A 17,184-nucleotide genomic window follows, 5' to 3' on the forward strand; every position below is an offset into this window, starting at 1 on the left:
GACTCTTGTAGTACACTGACGTCCATGGTGAGGAGGGCGCTCACGTCCGTCGAGAGGAACGCAGCTGCTCACGGCAGGGCCGCCGAGATGAGTTTCTCAAAATAAGACTGAGATGAAAGAAAATCAGGACAACGTCTCCGAAAAAGCACTTCATCATCAGATAGTGTTCATACATACACGAGCCATCCAACACAGAGATCCATGTTTCATACAAGGCAAAGCTGTACTGTATCTACAAAGTACAACACCCCAGAGCCACTGTGCCGCACACAATGAGAGCAGCGACTTTCAGACCATGGAGGCCAGGGAGCGGAGGACGACAGAGGAGGGGGGGGAGGGGGAGGGGGGGAGGAGGAGGAGGGAGGGGGGAGGGGGAGGAGGAGGGGGGAGAGGAGGAGGGGGGAGGAGGGGAGGAGGGGGGAGAGGAGGAGGGGAGGAGGAGGGGGAGAGGAGGGGGAGGGGGAGGGTGGGGTGGGGGAAGAGGGGGAGGGGGAGGGGGAGGAGGAGGGGGGAGGAGGGGAGGAGGAGGGGAGGAGGAGGGGGGGGAGGGGAGGGGAGGAGGAGGGGAGGAAGGAGGGAGGGGAGGGGGAGGAGGGAGGGGGGAGGGGGAGGAGGAGGGGGGAGAGGAGGAGGGGGGAGGAGGGGAGGAGGGGGGAGAGGAGGAGGGGAGGAGGAGGGGGGAGGGGGAGGGTGGGGTGGGGGAAGAGGGGGAGGGGGAGGGGGAGGAGGAGGGGGGAGGAGGGGAGGAGGAGGGGAGGAGGAGGAGGGGGGGAGGGGAGGGGGAGGAGGAGGGGAGGAAGGAGGGAGGGGAGGGGGATGAGGGGGGAGGAGGGGAAGAGGAGGGGTGGGGGTGGGGGGAAGAGGGAGGAGGAGGAGGAGGGGGAGGAGGAGGGGGGAGGGGAAGAGGAGGGGTGGGGTGGGGGGAAGAGGGAGGAGGGGGAGGGGGAGGGGGAGGAGGAGGGGAGGAGGGGGAGAGGAGGAGGAGGGGGGGAGGGGAGGGGGAGGAGGAGGGGAGGAGGGGGAGAGGAGGAGGAGGGGAGGAGGAGGGGGGAGGAGGAGGAGGAGAGGAGGAGGAGGGGAGGAAGGAGGGGAGGAGGAGGGGGGAGGAGGAGGAGGAGAGGAGGAGGAGGGGAGGAAGGAGGGAGGGGAGGGGGAGGAGGGGAAGAGGAGGGGTGGGGTGGGGGAAGAGGGAGGAGGAGGAGGAGGGGGAGGAGGAGGGGGGAGGAGGAGGAGAGGAGGAGGGGAGGAGGGGGAGGAGGAGGGGGGGAGGGGAGGGGGAGGAGGAGAGGAGGAGGGGGAGAGGAGGAGGAGGGGAGGAGGAGGAGAAGGAGAGGAGAAGGAGGGGGGAGGGGAGGAGGAGAGAGGGGGAGGAGGGGAGGAGAAGGAGGGGAAGAGGGGGAGGAGGGGGAGGAGGAAGGGGAGGAGGAAGAGAGGAGGACAGAGCGGAGGACGACAGAGGAGGGGAGGAGGGGGGAGGGGAGGAGAAGGGGGGAGGAGGGGGGGGAGGAGGAGGAGAAGGCCCCTGCCTCATATCAGTGCTTGGGCTCAACACCCGGCTTGACTCCCGGCTCCGGCTTCCAGCTTCCTGCTGATGTGGACTCTGGAGACACTGGGTCCCAGCACCGCATGGAGGCCTGGACTGAGTGTCCGGCCAGTCACTGCAGGCACTGGGATGTGAGCCGCGGGCGGGAGCTCTCTCCCCCTCTCCGTCGTAACTCAGCTGTTACCAAGCGCACACCTCACTTGGTAATTCTTCCAGTAAACCTGCCTTACGGCTACTCACAGGCTAAGGACACTCAGCAGTGCTATGTTCAATAAAACTTCAGCCCCGGGTGGCACAAAGTGGCCAACCACAAGCGGTCTGCCCACCAAGCCACTGCCGACGTCCAGGCGGTGTCTGCTGCCCGTCGTCTGCGCCGTAACTGTGCTGGGCTGCCCTTCACCACACTGCCTACTGATTCTTCTAAAAATCCAATCACGTCCTAACTCCAGAATGGATTTCAGGTAGCTACTGAGATACCAGACTGTGTCTTGGCAGAGAGAAAACCCATTCCCTAAACTGAGGGCAGGGACCCATGCCAGCACCCATGAGGCCTGAGCGGTGAGAACGTGCGCCCTTCGGAGTACACAGCCACACACAGCCCTGCGGAAATGGAAGCCCGGAGGAGGAGCGGAGCGCCAGAGACACCTCACTCCAGGGAATGCCCTGGCGGGGGCAGCAGGCCCAGTGGGGCGGTATGCAGGGACAGCGGGGGCAGCAGGCCCGGTGGGGCGGTGTGAGGGGTGGCAGGCCCAGTGGGGCAGTGTGAGGGGTGGCAGGCCCAGTGGGGCGGTGTGCAGGGACAGCGGGGGCAGCAGGCCCGGTGGGGCGGTGTGCAGGGACAGCGGGGGCAGCAGGCCCATGGGGCGGTGTGAGGGGTGGCAGGCCCAGTGGGGCGGTGTGAGAGGTGGCAGGGGTGGCAGGCCCAGTGGGGCGGTGTGAGGGGTGGCAGGGGCGGCAGGCCCGGTGGGGCGGTGTGAGAGGTGGCAGGGGCGGCAGGCCGGGTGGGGCGGTGTGAGGGGTGGCAGGCCCGGTGGGGCGGTGTGAGGGGTGGCAGGGGCGGCAGGCCCGGTGGGGCGGTGTGAGGGGCGGCAGGCCCGGTGGGGGGGTGTGCAGGAAGGCGCAGGCGTCGTATTCTGTGCTTCCTGTCTTCTTTGCTGGCCCCGCCCAGCCCCCACCACTTGCCCATGGACGTCTGCATGACGGGGTCGGCTCTGGAGTTCAATGCCCAGAAGCAGGGAGGGCAGCGAGTCCAGAGGGAGGTGGGGAAACGCGTGTTGAGGCCTGGTCCACAGTGGATCCACAGTGCGGTCGGCCCAAGCTCTGGCCGACGGCCCATGCTGCCACTTCCCACCCTCCCAGCGTCCCCTGTGCTACCTCCCACACATCACCCACCTGCATAAACCCAGGCAGGGCTCTCACCTGCGCAGCCCTGGGAGACGGAGCCGAGTCCCTGGCCAGCATTCCACACCGCCCACCACCTGCCGGCCACCCTGGCCTCACCCGCGCTCTCTGCCACAGCTGTGCGAGGCGCTCCCACCGCTCCCCTTCCAGTGCCAGCCGCCTGCTGAGACTCGGTGTCCCCTTCCGTCTCCTCCCCTTGGCCCTCCCACACTCGTGCTCCGCGGACACACAGCCCTCCGTGCCACAAACCACCCAGTGTTTAAGCATGGATTGCCCTGCTCTGCCTAAGGCACCCACCCAGGCCTGCCTCATCTCAGTGCCTCTGGGTCTCCCGTGGTTGTCAGCGCCGGCTTTAGGAGTGCACAGCTGGTATCCAGCGCACGACCTCTCGGACAGGAATGAAAGAATGAACGCCGAGGACTCAGGACTAGGGCTCTTTCCTGTGGTGATGGAAACGGGTCTGCTCATCAGGACAGCGACTGGACAGAGAACAGACATGGGACAGTAACACGCTCCGGCTGGAGAGGACTTCGGCCTCAGGGAAATGACTCGGCCCAGAGACAGCGTGGCCGCGGGCGAGGCGCCTTCCCGTCTCGTCACTCCTGGGAGGCAGCGAGCCCCTCGCTTGAGGGCATCCTCCTTCCACGCAGCCGGGGGCATCCCTGTGCCCTTCTAGTACCTTCCGCCCTGCAGTGCTCTCTTCCTCTCGCACGGAAGGCCTGGCCCCGCCTCCGCAGCACCAGCTCCTGTCACACTAGCAATCTCTGCTGCTGCCCGCTGCCTCCTGCGGCGTCCCCGTGGGCCCCCGGCCCAGACTTTGCTCACGCACTGGCGCTGTCCTGCCTCTGCTCCTACCGGTTCTCACGCCCCTACCGCTTACTCCACAGTACCAAGCTCTGGCGGGACTCCTCCGCTGTGTGACACCTGTCTTGCAGTGACTCTGCCCCAGGTGACGCTGTTGGAACGGCCATTTCTGGGCTGTGGCTATGTCCTCCCTAGCGTTTGGTCAGTGGGCTCTGCTCCACTGTGAGGAAGGCCCTGGTCAGCTCCAGGTGTGCGCGTGGGTCACCAGTCTGTGCCCTTCCACAGTGAACTCCCCCTCTTCCTCTCTAACCCTACAGAAGCAAGGAATATTCGAGGAGCCTCTGCCTGGGGTGCAGACGGCCTGTCCAAGGGCTGCAGCTTAGCAGTCCAGTGCCATCACCACACCAGAGCCTTGGGTGATTCAGGCCCTGCCGCGGCTCCAGACACCCCCGGGCCAGGCTTCAGTCCCCCAGAGCCCCCAGCAGGGGTCACTCTGATGGGGTCAGCCCCACAGTGTGGGGAAACAACCAGGAGACAGAAGTCTGGGCTGTGGGGGCCCTGACAGCAGCCCCAGGAGGGTCCCCCCAAGAGGTGTGGCGCCCACCCCCCACCTGGCTCAGCGAGGACACAGCTGCCACCACTCGGCACGCACGCCTCTCAGCCACACAGGTGGGACAGAGCTGGGTGTGCAGGCAGGACGCACGCAGCCCGTGCGCGCTGCCCGGGGCACGGGGCCTCCAGGGAGGGCTCTCCTGCCTCGAACAACACACTCACTTCCTCATTTACTCCCCAAATAGCACAGGAACGGTGACAGAAAAGAAAATGGCTATTTTTTTTTTTACTGCTAAGAATAAACTAAAAGATTGCACTTCAATTCAAAGCAAGGAAGGAAATTACTTCTTTCAAAATAGCCTTTTTCTCCCCCCAAAAAAACAAGTCGTTTTCCAGTACAACCAACCCTAGCACTAACGACGCTTCCACATGGAACAAGACGCCGGGAGGGCGCGCTGGAGGTCACAGAGCAGCCACTGCACCTGCAGACGCCCCGCGGGGGGCTGCATCTCCACCTCCAAGCGTTCAGCCCAGGCTCCCCCCCGTCCTGGCCATCACAGGCGGCGCTCCCACAGAAGTCCCTGGGCCCCTGCGGTGCAGGACCCCCGGGGCGCGGCGAGCCCACGGGGCACTTACCAGCGCAGAGCGATTTTGATGGGGGTGGTGAGGCAGGACGTGAACAGGTCGGCCGGGAGGTCGGGGATCATGGGCAGCAGCTCGTGGGCCTCGCAGGCGGCCAGCTGGATGCAGTTTCTCATGGACGGGGGCAGAGGCATCTGGGCAAGGGGGTGGTTGGGGTTAATGGCAGCCACCTGCAGGGGACACACAGAAGGAAAGAGCGGGTCAACAGGCCGGAGGGCGGCTTTGCACCAGAAAGCCCCGTGCAGCGTGGCTACCACGAGTTCTGTCCTGGAGACAGGAGTCCAAGGCCAACACCACACCCCGCCATCCCGAGTTCCCACTGACACAACACGGCTCACCCCGCCATCTGAGTTCCCACTGACACACAACACGGCTCACCCCACCACCCCGAGTTCCCACTGACACAACACGGCTCACCCCGCCACCCTGAGTTCCCACTGACACAACACGGCTCACCCCACCATCCTGAGTTCCCACTGACACAACACGGCTCACCCCGCCATCTGAGTTCCCACTGACACACAACACGGCTCACCCCACCACCCCGAGTTCCCACTGACACAACACGGCTCACCCCACCATCCTGAGTTCCCACTGACACAACATGGTTCACCCTGCCACCCTGAGTTCCCACTGACACAACACGGCTCACCCCACCATCCTGAGTTCCCACTGACACACAACACGGCTCACCCCACCATCCTGAGTTCCCACTGATACAACACGGCTCACCCCGCCACCCCGAGTCCCTGCTGACACACAACACGGCTCACCCCGCCACCCCGAGTTCCCGCTGACACACAACATGGCTCACCCCACCATCCCGAGTTCCCAATGACACAACACTGACACAACACGGCTCACCCCAAGTTCCCACTGACACACAACACGGCTCACCCCACCATTCCGAGTTCCCACTGACATACAACACGGCTCACCCCACCATTCCGAGTTCCCACTGACACAACACAGCTCACCCCGCCACCCCGAGTCCCTGCTGACACACAACACAGCTCACCCCGCCACCCCGAGTCCCTGCTGACACACAACACGGCTCATCCCGAGGTCCCGCTGACACACAACACAGCTCACCCCGCCACCCTGAGTTCCCGCTGACACACAACACGGCTAACCCTGAGTTCCCGCTGACACACAACACGGCTCAGCCTGCCACCCCGAGTTCCCGCTGACACACAACGTGCTCGACCTTCGCAGGCCCTTTTCTTCAAGCTCTCCTCCTTGCCCCGTGCCGGCATCAACGCCCACAGATCTCCTGCCGCCTGCAGGACCTTCCTGGTGTTTCGGGTTCACTTTTACCTCCCACCTCTGACCCATGACGTCCGCATGCTGCCGTGTTTCCCGGCATGGAGATGGGCAGGGTGCATGACGAGCAGACCAGCAGACCAGCGCGTGTGTGAGTGTGAGCAGGCCTGGGTCACGTCCACAACGGAAGAGACAGCTTTCATTGCAAGGCTCAAGTTAAAGGTCATTTTATGTTCTTCTCTCTTCTGGCTTCTCTAAATGTTCTACAAGCAATTGGGCATTGGCTCTGCAACCAGGGAGGAAGGTTTTTTTTTTTTTCTTTTAAATTAAAAGTTATTCTTTCTTGAAATGCACCCCTCTGAGATGCGGGAAAGGCCCAGGCACCAGATGTGATGTGGAGCTTATCCCCTCTGGGGCTGCATCAACAAGGCACCAAGTGAACGAGCGCGCACTCGGGGAAGCCCGCAAAACTTCCCTTTCGACACAACAAAATCTAATTCAACGTGCAAATATTATTCTAAAAACAATGCAATCCACACATTTTTAAAAAATCAGTGTGTGGCACAATGGTCAGATGCCACTTGCAACACTGGCATGCCGTACTGGAGTGCCAGCTCCCTGCTTATGGGTCCCTGCCACCCATGTGGGAGACTCAGATAGCGGTCCTGGCTCCTGGCCCAGCCGCGGCCGATGTGGGCATCCAGGGAGCGAACCAGTGGGTAGAAAGCCAACCTCTCGCTCGCGCTCTCTGTTGCTCTGCCTGTCAAGTGAATGGACGTTTTCAAGGTGACAGGGCCTTCTGCCACATGGCTGCACCACCCTGCCACTGGCAATCAAGCGTGTTCCCAGTCTCCCAACAGCAGCAGCACTCCACGGACACGGGCGGCCAACCCGCCACCGCAGCCTTCCCAGCATCACGGGGCCCACTGCTTGCCCTGACAATGTCTGGCTGCACAACAGGCTTTGCTGTCATTTTCAGGAATAATGAGGTTCACAAGAATTTGCAACATTTGGCCAGGAAAATTGAACAAATCTAGTGCATGGGGGATCCTGTACGCACACTGCTCTGCCTGCTCCTGGGCACAGCTGTGAAGCACGCGACGTCAGAGCTGGGCCCCCTAAACGAGGCTCCTTCCGCTCAGGGAGGCACAGCAGCAGAGAGCCGGCCACGACCACGCAGTGAGTCACCAGAGGCCCCGTGCCACACGCAGGGTGTGCTGCCTGGGAGGGGGCAGGCAGGCTCCCAGGGCCGCCCTCAAGTCCCGAGAAGGCTGAGGAGACAGACAGGAGCAGGGCAGTGGCAAACAGACGGACTCAGATAAAACTAAAGAGCACCCAGGCTGCGGGAGAGGGGTGTGCGTGTCCTCCACAGCCCTGGACGCTCATGTCCGAGCCCTGCAGTAATGGAAATCAGAACCAGAACACAGCGACCACAGGCGTGCACCCCGCGCGGGCCGCCCTCTGCCTCAGCCACACAGACCCACTGTGGCTACAGTGAAAGCCACCCACGGGCGAGCCCCAGGTGAAGCCGGCCCACCTGGCACAGCAAGCTCCAGCTCAAACCCGAACCCGGTGAAGTGAGGGTGCAGGACAAGGGCCTTCCTGGAATGCGGCTTTGTTAATCCTGCCGCTCAGCGCCGGGCTCTGCAGCGTGGAGCCGCAGACATCCGCCTCTGGGGCCCTTACTTTGTTGGGTACTTAGGCGATGCCTCGGCTTTACTTTATAAATTCCACAGAGGACGAAGGCCTCAGGAAGGACAGGCGCTGGGTATTTTAAATGACAGTGAGAGCCCAGGCGGGCGGAGTGCGTCAGGCGGGCGTAAATCTCCGCGATGTGTTTTATGGCTGGAACAGGACTGCGCCTCCATTTCTGCGCCTCCCCTCCGCCCCAGTCGTACGGGCCTCCCTGTTCTCAAAGCTACTTCACCCTACAGTCTCCTCTGCCTGCGACAACACCCTCACACGTGAACTCCACCAGGGCTTCCAGGGCTCCGGTGATGAGGACACACAGGCTGCTCTCTGTGGGGGAGGGTCCAGGCCACAACCCCTCCGGGCCTTCCTGAACCTACGCCGGGCTCTGAGGACGGCACCTTCGCAAAGGGCCCCCCAGCACCTTCCAAACAACTCCGCCGGGTGTCAGGCACAGTGGCTGTGCACCTGCTGCCGCTTCACCTCAACAAGCCACTCAACGCAGAAGGGGCTCAGAGGCTCCAGGTCATGTTAGTCACCCACTCCCCAACAGAAGGCTAAGCCCAGAGTCGAGTCAAACCCGCACCTGTGCAATCACAAATACAACTAAACCTTAAAACAAAACCACAAGTTTTAGAGGAATGTCTTTTTCATTATTATTGGGGTAAATCACACACGACGTAAAAGTCGCCATGTTAGCCACTCTAAACGCACGTCGGCACTCAGGGACGCGGAGCGCCCTCACGGAGCTGTAGGCTGAGAGGGAAGGCAGAGCCACGCTGGCCACCGTGTCCTGGGCTCTGACTCGGCACAGCAACCTGCCCCACGCAGGAATTTGGCTTCCAGTCTGCGGCAGTGGCCCCGGAGGCCAGCGGACGAGCCCAGGGCCGATTCAGTCTGCAGCGCTGTGAGCCAAGTGCCGCGGGTCAGGCAGGAGCCGTGGCAGGCAGAGAAGCAGCATCACGGCTGCCCAGTGCGTGCTGCCAGCAGCGGAAGTGCCCGCCGAGGCCTGGGCTCTCAGAGCGCACTCTCCCCAGGGAGAGGGAGGGCCCGGACTCCCGAGGACGCACGTGCGCCGTCGGAGGCGTGAAACAGGGCCAGGCAGCGGCAATACCGCTGGGCATGGAGTACGGGAAGGCTGACGGCAGTCAGAGAGGAAGCAGCGTGAGGTGGGAGGAGCGCTCGTTCACGCACACACGAGATTCGCTCTTCTTCTTTGCCTGGCGAGGCTCACTAGGTATAACCTGCACGCGTCTGAATGACGACATGAGGACGGAGTGACGGGCCCTCTGCCACGACCCCCTCACCGCGGGGCCCACACTCGTGCCTGCTTGCACTCAGCGGACAGAGTCCAGCACTGTCCGGGTGTCCACACCAAGGACACCGCCTCTCACACCAGACGGGGAGGGGCAGGTCCCCTGAGGGCGGAGTGGGCTGCAGAGGGCCCCCCACATGCTTGTGAGTCGTCTGACAGGGTCCCGGCACCGGGAGGGGGTGGGGAGAGGGTACACCTGTGGCCAGCGCCTAGCAGGATACCTGGGACATCAGGGGCCCTCTGCGGGTGCAGAAACACCCGAGAACTAAACCTCTGAGATCCCAGTGGTCACTGACTGAACCCCAGCGACTGACGAAGCCCCTCGCGTAGGCTGCCGGATAAGGAGCGATGAGACAAGAGCTCCAAAGGATGCCGCTGACCACCAAGCCCCAGACGTGGCCGCGCCTGCCCCGCCATGCCACAGGAAGCATGCCGACACCCCCGCACCCCCGGGAGCCCAAGGGGCCCATGGGGACTCTGCTTTAGGGGTGATCAGGACCAGTAACATTTTTTAAAAAAACGTTCTGACATTCAAGGCAAAGAATTTCACCAGTGAACATACTTTTCAGGCTTGATGACTCAAGAATGAAACAAAACAAGACAGACAAAAACCTGCACAGACGAGCTGGCAGCAGGCATCTGGCCCAGCAGCTAAGGCGCCCCATTCTACTCCAGAGCACCCAGGTTCAACACCCGGCTCTGGCACCCGAGCCCAGCTCTCAGTCAACGCAGACGACAGGAGGCAGCGGCCCTGGCTTAGGTGGTGGGGTCCCTGACATCCACGTGGGCGCCCCAGAGTGGGCACCCAGCTCCCAGCTTTGGTCTGGCCAGTCCCGGCCTTGTGGGCATTTGGGGACTGACCCAGTAGGTGGGAGCTCTCCCTGTCTTTCTCTGCGTCTGTCTTCTGTATCTAAGACACTGACTCCTCTACTCAAAGTATTCTGCAAAAACAGGCCTGCGCGTGCGGCTCACCCAGCCCTACGGGCCCGGCTCTCCCCGACGGGCACACCCAGGCTGCTCTCTCACCACGGGGCGGCCGCTGGGGAGCCCAGAGACTCAGACTCCAGAAACAGCCTCCTCTGGAAACGCCTACCAGAGCCTGTGGGGGCCTGGGAAGGATCCAGAAAAACCTCCCAAGGCGATGCACAGCGACCAGATCAGAAAGGACATCTGCTCCAGCACCCGGGCACCCGGAGCTGGTGCACTCCTGGCCCAGGAGAGGCCGGCCGGGCCCGGGGACTCCCCAGAGACTGCTGCTGTGGCCGCCTCAGCCCTCGTTTTCCAGACAGAGCTCGGAGCCTGCTCCTCCCCACGCTCACACAGAGCTGAAGACACCACCATTGCAGACGCCGTGAACAAGCCACACCTCCCGGCAGCCTCGATTCTCCGTTCAGCACCACCCAATCCAGCGGACACTCTGCCGGGCTCCGAGAGAGGCCGGGGTCTCCACAGGCACCGGTGCGCCGCTCGTCAGAGGACGCTAATGGAGCATCTACTTGTGACAGATTCTGTGCCAAAAGGAGCAAACTGGAAGCAGCATTTTAATATGAAATTTAAATAATTCTATGTATATCAAATATTAAACAGGCATAATTTAAAAGCAAAGCGGTATCTATTGCTAGGAAAGTAAACGTAGGCGAAGAGAGCAGAGGGGCTGCCTGCCTCTCACTGGTGCCCCCTCGGCCAGCTACAAGCCCTTCTCTCACTGGTGCCCCCTTGGCCAGCTACAAGCCCTTCTCTCACTGGTGCCCCCTCGGCCAGCTACAAGCCCTTCTCTCACTGGTGCCCCCTCGGCCAGCTACAAGCCCTTCACCCCGATCTGCCCAATGAAGCACACGTGACTTTACAGCCAGCTTCCCAAGGCTCCAGGATCACTCTACAGCTCCGGATGACAGCTAATTAGAGACTGTGACCAAGCCCACTCCCCAGTGACTCACGTGGAGTCCAGGATGAAAGGGGACACTGAAGTTTCTGCAGAGCCCTGGGCCGCCTGCAGCCTCACCCCACGCTGTGCCCACAGCTGCTGGGGGGCGAAGGAGGCGCCCTCTCCCGCCCCCAGAACAGCACTGGGCACCAGGGCCGGCGCCCGGGCTACTGAGAACAGAGGCCCCCGTGAGGGAGCCCGCGCCTCTCCCCTGTGCAGGCTAAGGAGTTCCCTGTACGAGGTTCTCACGGTCACAAGTCCACAGCCAGAGCTGTCCTCTCCAAAGGGCCCCAGAAGGAACTGGCTGGCATTATTATTATTATTATTTTTGACAGTTAGAGTTAGACAGTGAGAGAGAGAGAGAGACAGAGAAAGGTCTTCCTTCCGTTGGTTCACTCCCCAAATGGCTGCTATAGCCAGCCGGCGCACTGCGCCGATCCGAAGCCAGGAGCCAGGTGCTTCTGGTCTCCCATGGGGTGCAGGGACCAAGCACTTGGGCCATCCTCCACTGCACTCCCTGGCCACAGCAGAGAGCTGGACTGGAAGAGGAGCAACCCGACAGAATCCGGCGCCCCAACTGGAACTAGAACCTGGGGTGCCAGCGCCGCAGGCGGAGGATTAGCCTAGTGAGCCGCGGCGCCAGCCCTGACTGGCATCATTAACCTAAGTACTCACTGCACAGCGTGCGGGCGCTTAATTACACACGCCCTTCCTGTGTCTGCAGAGTTCTGTTCTGTGATTCTCTGACCTCCTCGTCCAGTGCAGAGACGCAGCTCACAGACACCCCCTGGTCCTTCTGCATAGCCCAGGGACACGCCCCGGAGCGCCCCGGCCTCTCCTGACACCTTTCTTCGCAGGCAACCTCCACTCCCACTGAAGGTTCCAGACGGACGTCACCTCCTGCCACAGCCTGCACTGGCCTTGGAGCTTCCTCCTCCGTGCGCTGGAAACCGTACGGTACTCCTGGGTGCCTCTGTCCACGGCACTTCTCCCTGCACACTGCACCCACCTGGGTGCCTTCAGCCCCCACCGGACGCCTCAGGGGCTGCGGCCACCTTTACTTGTCGTGGGGTCACCAGCATGAGACTGACCCCCTGGACTCTTCCTGTGCTGGCCGCAGAAGCCAGCCGCGTTTGAGCCAGAATCTCGGTCAGCCACTTGCAAGTCTTGCCCATCATCGCCCACCGAGGTCCTGCTGAGTTACCGCTAATGAACAAGGTCATCACAGAGCCTTGGCCCCCTGGGAGAGTGACAGGAACACAGGGGATTCTGTGTCTAGGAACAAGCAGGAAAGACAGCAGAGGAGCCTTGACAGCGGAACACAACGGTGGTGAACTCAGTGGTCAGAGCAGGGTCCAGCCCGGCCAGACGGGTGCCCCTCCACCTTCTGCAGCAAACAGTCTGAAGAAAGGAACGCATCTGAGGCCCTAGAAATGTGCTGCACATGTCCCCAGGAAGCCGTATCCGTACGTGGGGGCATGTGCGTGTCCATGTGCATGTATGAGCAAATGTGTGTAAGCGTGTAAATATACGAGTGCTCGCCATCACTCCTCTCCTCATTCTCCCTGCTTCTCTGGTGCAACGCTGCATTTATCACGCGTCTGCTTCTTCTGTTCGTGTCTGCTCTGCACACTAGAAAAGAGGCGTGGTAGCAGCAACGTTCTCCCAGTGTTTTACAATAAAAACTCACAATCACAGAGTGGGCGGGACAACCCAGGGACGCCGCACGCTCGTGCAGACTCATCGGGACCTGCGGCCCGCGCCCTCACCGTGCTCTCTCCCGCCCTCTGCACGGAGGTGAGTGTCTGGGGTGAGAATACGCATCTTGTGCAACCGACTGAAAACAAAGCAAGGGTGCTGCCCGATCCCAGCAGACACGGAGCAGACGTCCCTCGTGGTGGACGGAAGACAGGCGGATGTGGGATGGGGGTGGGGGAAGGCCGGAAGCATGAACACTAAGGCAGCATAGAACTGGTAGCACCGCAAGGAACCGGATGAGACCAGTCACACACACAGCGGTTTGAGGCACAGCCTGAGTCTGGAGTGGAGCCCTGCCGAGGAGAAGACGAACTGGCTGAGAGGGGTCCGTGCCCAGCACAGAGGCCAGGCCAGGCGCAGGCGGTGTGGCCAGCACTGCCAGGGAGCGGCCCCTGCACGAGAGTTCAAGGCTGCTCACTGCGCCTTTTCCGTCTCATGAGGCGATTTTCTTACGTTTCACTGTAACGCACACTTCCTCATCACTCTTATTTTCTGGGAGTATATGATTCTGTGGATGGTCGTGTGCCGACACGGCCACGCAACCGTCTCCACCATTTCTTCAGAAAGAAGCTCCGCGCCCTGCAGCAGGCACCCCTCCCCGCCCCGACAGCCACCAGGCTGCTGCCACTCTGGGGGTTTCAGTCACCGACCTTCTGTGACCCCGCTCTCACAGCACAGCAGTCGTCACGGTGAGCCCACGCTGCTCCGTCTCATTAGGGTTCACTACTGTCCCATCACGACAGACCCAGGCGTTTCCCCAGCCAGCTCCTGACACCCGTGCGGCCCTCCCCACTTCTGCCAACGTTTGCTCTCTGCCCTCTTGGGTTCATACCGAGGAGAAGGGCTGGGTGAGACGCTTACCCTGGGAGCGGCGCTGACTGAGGAGCTGCCAGACTGCCTGGCCCAAGGCGGCTGATTCCATTTTGTATTTCCCCCAGCAGTGGTGAAAATCCCAACTTCTCTGTTTCTTGGCCAACCATGTATTACTGTCTTTTTTAAATTTTGTCATCCTAACAGCATGAATATGTAACTCTCATTGCCAAATTTTTTAAAATGATTTATTGATTTGAAAGCAGAGCTACGGAGAGAGGGAGTTCCTGAGAGAGTGAGACCGAGAGAGATGTCCCCTCCACTGGTTCACTCGACAGACAGCAACAACGGCCAGGGCTGGGCAGCCCAAAGCCAGGAACCAGAACCGTCCAGGTCTCCCACGTGGTGCAGGGCCCAGGCACTCGGGCCTTCCATCCTCCCCTGCTTCCCCGGCCATGCAGGGGCTGGACTGGAAGTGGAGCAGCTGGGACTGGGGCTGGAGTTCACAGAGGACGCTGGCATCCATCCCCTCATTACCACTGTTACTTGTATCTCGGGTCTGTTTTGCTCTTACAGCACTGGAGGCCCTGAAAAACAATGTCATGAACGAACGTGTCCACCTTGTTCCCAATCGCAGGGCAGAAACATGCGACTGACCGTTCACCAAGAAGCACGAGGACAGCCGTTGCTTCTTTACATTTCCTCTAAGCTGCGGAGGTCGCGTCTGTGCCGCCTGCTCACACTGATCGTGAGCGGGTACTGGATCTTCCCGAGGGCTGCTTCTGCATCAACCCACAGGAGGAGGTGACTTTTTCCTTCCCAGCATGGAGGTACGGCGGGGGCTTCTTCTGCATCAACCCACAGGAGGAGGTGACTTTTTCCTTCCCAGCATGGAGGTACGGCGGATTATGCTAGTTTTCAATTCTGATCATCGGTGATGGCTTCCACACAGCTGGGGGACTCCTTGCACGACGGCGAGGACTGACGGGCGCCCATTTTGCTGAGTGTCTCTGCATCTGCACGTCGGCTCGCTGAGGTCGGCGGGGAGGACTGGAAGCTCAGGGAGTCTGCCGAGGAGGGCACGCTGAGTGTGCTAATGACACACTTGACCTGTCTGTGGTTTCCTCTCACACCCTCAGCAGTGAGGGCTCTTACATTTTTGACGGAGAGAAATCGCTATTCTTCCCAAGCCTTCACGTTCTAGACTTGGAGTAGAAACAGGGGCCACGCAGGCACAGAAGGCAGGGACCCCAGGTGCGTGGACAGGAGCGTGCTGGAGCGTGAGTGGGATGAGGCACAGGCTCTGCGGACCACAAAGCGCGGCAGTGCTGCGGGTCCCTGTGCAAGACTCATGGCCCTGCCCCCCCTCCCCTAGAGCCCTGCCCTCCCAGAGCCCCTGCCCCTCCCCTCCCCTAGAGCCCCTGCCCCTCCCCTCCCCTAGAGCCCTGCCCCTCCCCTCCCCTAGAGCCCCTGCCCTTCCCCTCCCCTAGAGCCCTGCCCCCCCCCAGAGCCCCTGCCCCTCCCCTCCCCTAGAGCCCTGCCCCCCCAGAGCCCCTGCCCTTCCCCTCTCCTCAAGCCCCCCCCCCCCCCCAGCCCCTGCCAGCAGTCAGCTCCACAGCAAACCACCGGCCAGCCCTGCCCTGCGTGGGTTTCTTTATTTTTAGTAGGAGTTGTGGAGATTCCAATTAAAGGGGCTTCTACCGTATTTGTCTTTAGATCAATCCCTCCCTTTGCTCCTATAAAGAACTGAAATGACAGCATTTCTTCTAAGGTACAAATGCAATTGTTTTTGGTGGCTGTGTGTGTACGTGTGAGAGAGAGAGAGGGAGGGAGAAAGGGAAGGAGGGAGGGAGGGAGGGGGAGGGGGGCTTTCAAGGGCGTCACACGTTCCTCTAGCGCCAGGAGCACACGTTCTATTTGCTCTGAAAACCTGTGCTGTTAGGGGCGCTTCCTGCCAGCTGTCGGTGAAGAAAAAGGCACCGGAAGGCACCTCTGGCTTTTGCGACAGAGAAGGAACAAAACCACTCAGAGCAGATACAGAGCAGGCCAGAGAGGGAGGTGGCTGGCCCAGCCACGGCCCGGTACAGTGCGGGGTGGACTGAAGAGCTGTGGGCCAGGAGCGCCACCCTCTCACCTGGTGCCCGAGAGGCCGCATGTCTGCAGTGGCCTGCCCCACTCTGCAGAACGCGGGGAGACCAGGGCAGCCACCAGTCACCGACGTCCCAGGAAAACAAAGATCTCCACGTGGGCCATTCCCCCGCACCTGCCACGAAGCAAAGACCCACTAACAGCTCCTACGCACAGCACGGCAATGGCTGGGGTGGGGGAGGGGCCTCTTCCTCATCATCCCTAAATACGAGAAGCCACAAATCCACACAAGTCTCCAGTATGAGGTAGAACAGTCAAAACAAACCGCAAGAAAATACTGTGCTGCAGGACGCAGGGGACACGGAGGAGAGAACGGCTGCTTTAGAATTCACAAGTCTCCTAGAACATTAATGGGAGAATTAATAGTTATTACATAACAAGATGTCAGCACATTTCCCCACCACCTACAAATGATAAACTATAGAATGACAGGAGGTAGCACTGGTGACATAAACGCTAGGAACTGAGAGAGGACCATGCAAGCCTGCAGGGCCAATAGGCAGGTCCCAGCAGGAAGTCGCGACCACAGTGAGCCGTGCAGACTGTTCCCAGAGGCCACACAGCCCAGGTGAGGAAACGTGGTTCGGAGACTCGCCACAGACACTGCACTGCTACAGACTCTAACCCTGGGGCAGGGGCATCAGCGCAGTGGCAGAATTTCATGAAAACAACACAATCAGCAAAGGAATCCCGATCTCCAGACACAAGCTCCCCGGTTCTGTGGGGCACACAAGCATCCTGGGGACGCCAGTCCTGGACGTCGCCGCTTCTGCAAGACTGACTCGGGTTCTCACAGGCTCCAGACGCAGACCGGCGTGACCAGGTGACTGTGACAGCACCACGGGCCAGCAGTCCCGTGGGCCGGCCCTGAGGCTCCAGGAGGGGCAGCAGAAGGGGGCCGCGCCCGTGGCAGGTGGGCTGACCCTGCCTGGAGGGCTCTCCTGCAGCCGTGCAGCCTGCCCCGGAAGACATCTCCCCGCACTGCCACAGCCGCCACCAAGGAACCCGGGGAAGATGGCCACGTCTGGAGCAGCCAGTGAGACATCTCCTCCTCCAACTCCTCCTGCGCTCGCCACCAAGAAAGGACAAAGACCTGGGCAGGCTGGATGCCGTGCCAGGGTGCCGTCTTCAGTGAAGACGGGGGAGTAACTGCCCCTGGGAATCAGCCACTGGTGGTAGAACTGGCCGATGACACTGAATAAAGACCAGGCCAGGACCTCCTGTCGCCTGCAGACCAAGGAGGTAACTGCCAGGAAACAAGGCATTATGAAAACACCCAAGCTCTCTCTCTCCAACACATGCGGCACATGGACCATGGACTGACTGACGGTTCTT

At 61.2% G+C, this 17,184-nt stretch overlaps 1 protein-coding gene across 2 annotated transcripts in view; it reads right to left on the reverse strand.

Annotated features, from left to right (window-relative positions):
* RPTOR (regulatory associated protein of MTOR complex 1) overlaps positions 1 to 17,184 on the reverse strand; it is a 342,586-nt gene that overhangs the window by 156,693 nt on the left and 168,709 nt on the right. For both annotated transcript variants that reach the window (XM_070060172.2, XM_070060173.2), the window contains one exon: positions 4,937 to 5,112. In XM_070060172.2, the coding sequence (XP_069916273.1) occupies positions 4,937 to 5,112 (176 nt within the window). The remainder of the gene's footprint in view (positions 1 to 4,936; positions 5,113 to 17,184) is intronic.

The sequence above is a fragment of the Oryctolagus cuniculus genome, chromosome 17, assembly GCF_051225735.1.
Source record: "Oryctolagus cuniculus isolate XC-2025 breed Fujian yellow rabbit chromosome 17, ASM5122573v1, whole genome shotgun sequence".
Classification (NCBI taxonomy): Eukaryota; Metazoa; Chordata; class Mammalia; order Lagomorpha; family Leporidae; genus Oryctolagus; species Oryctolagus cuniculus.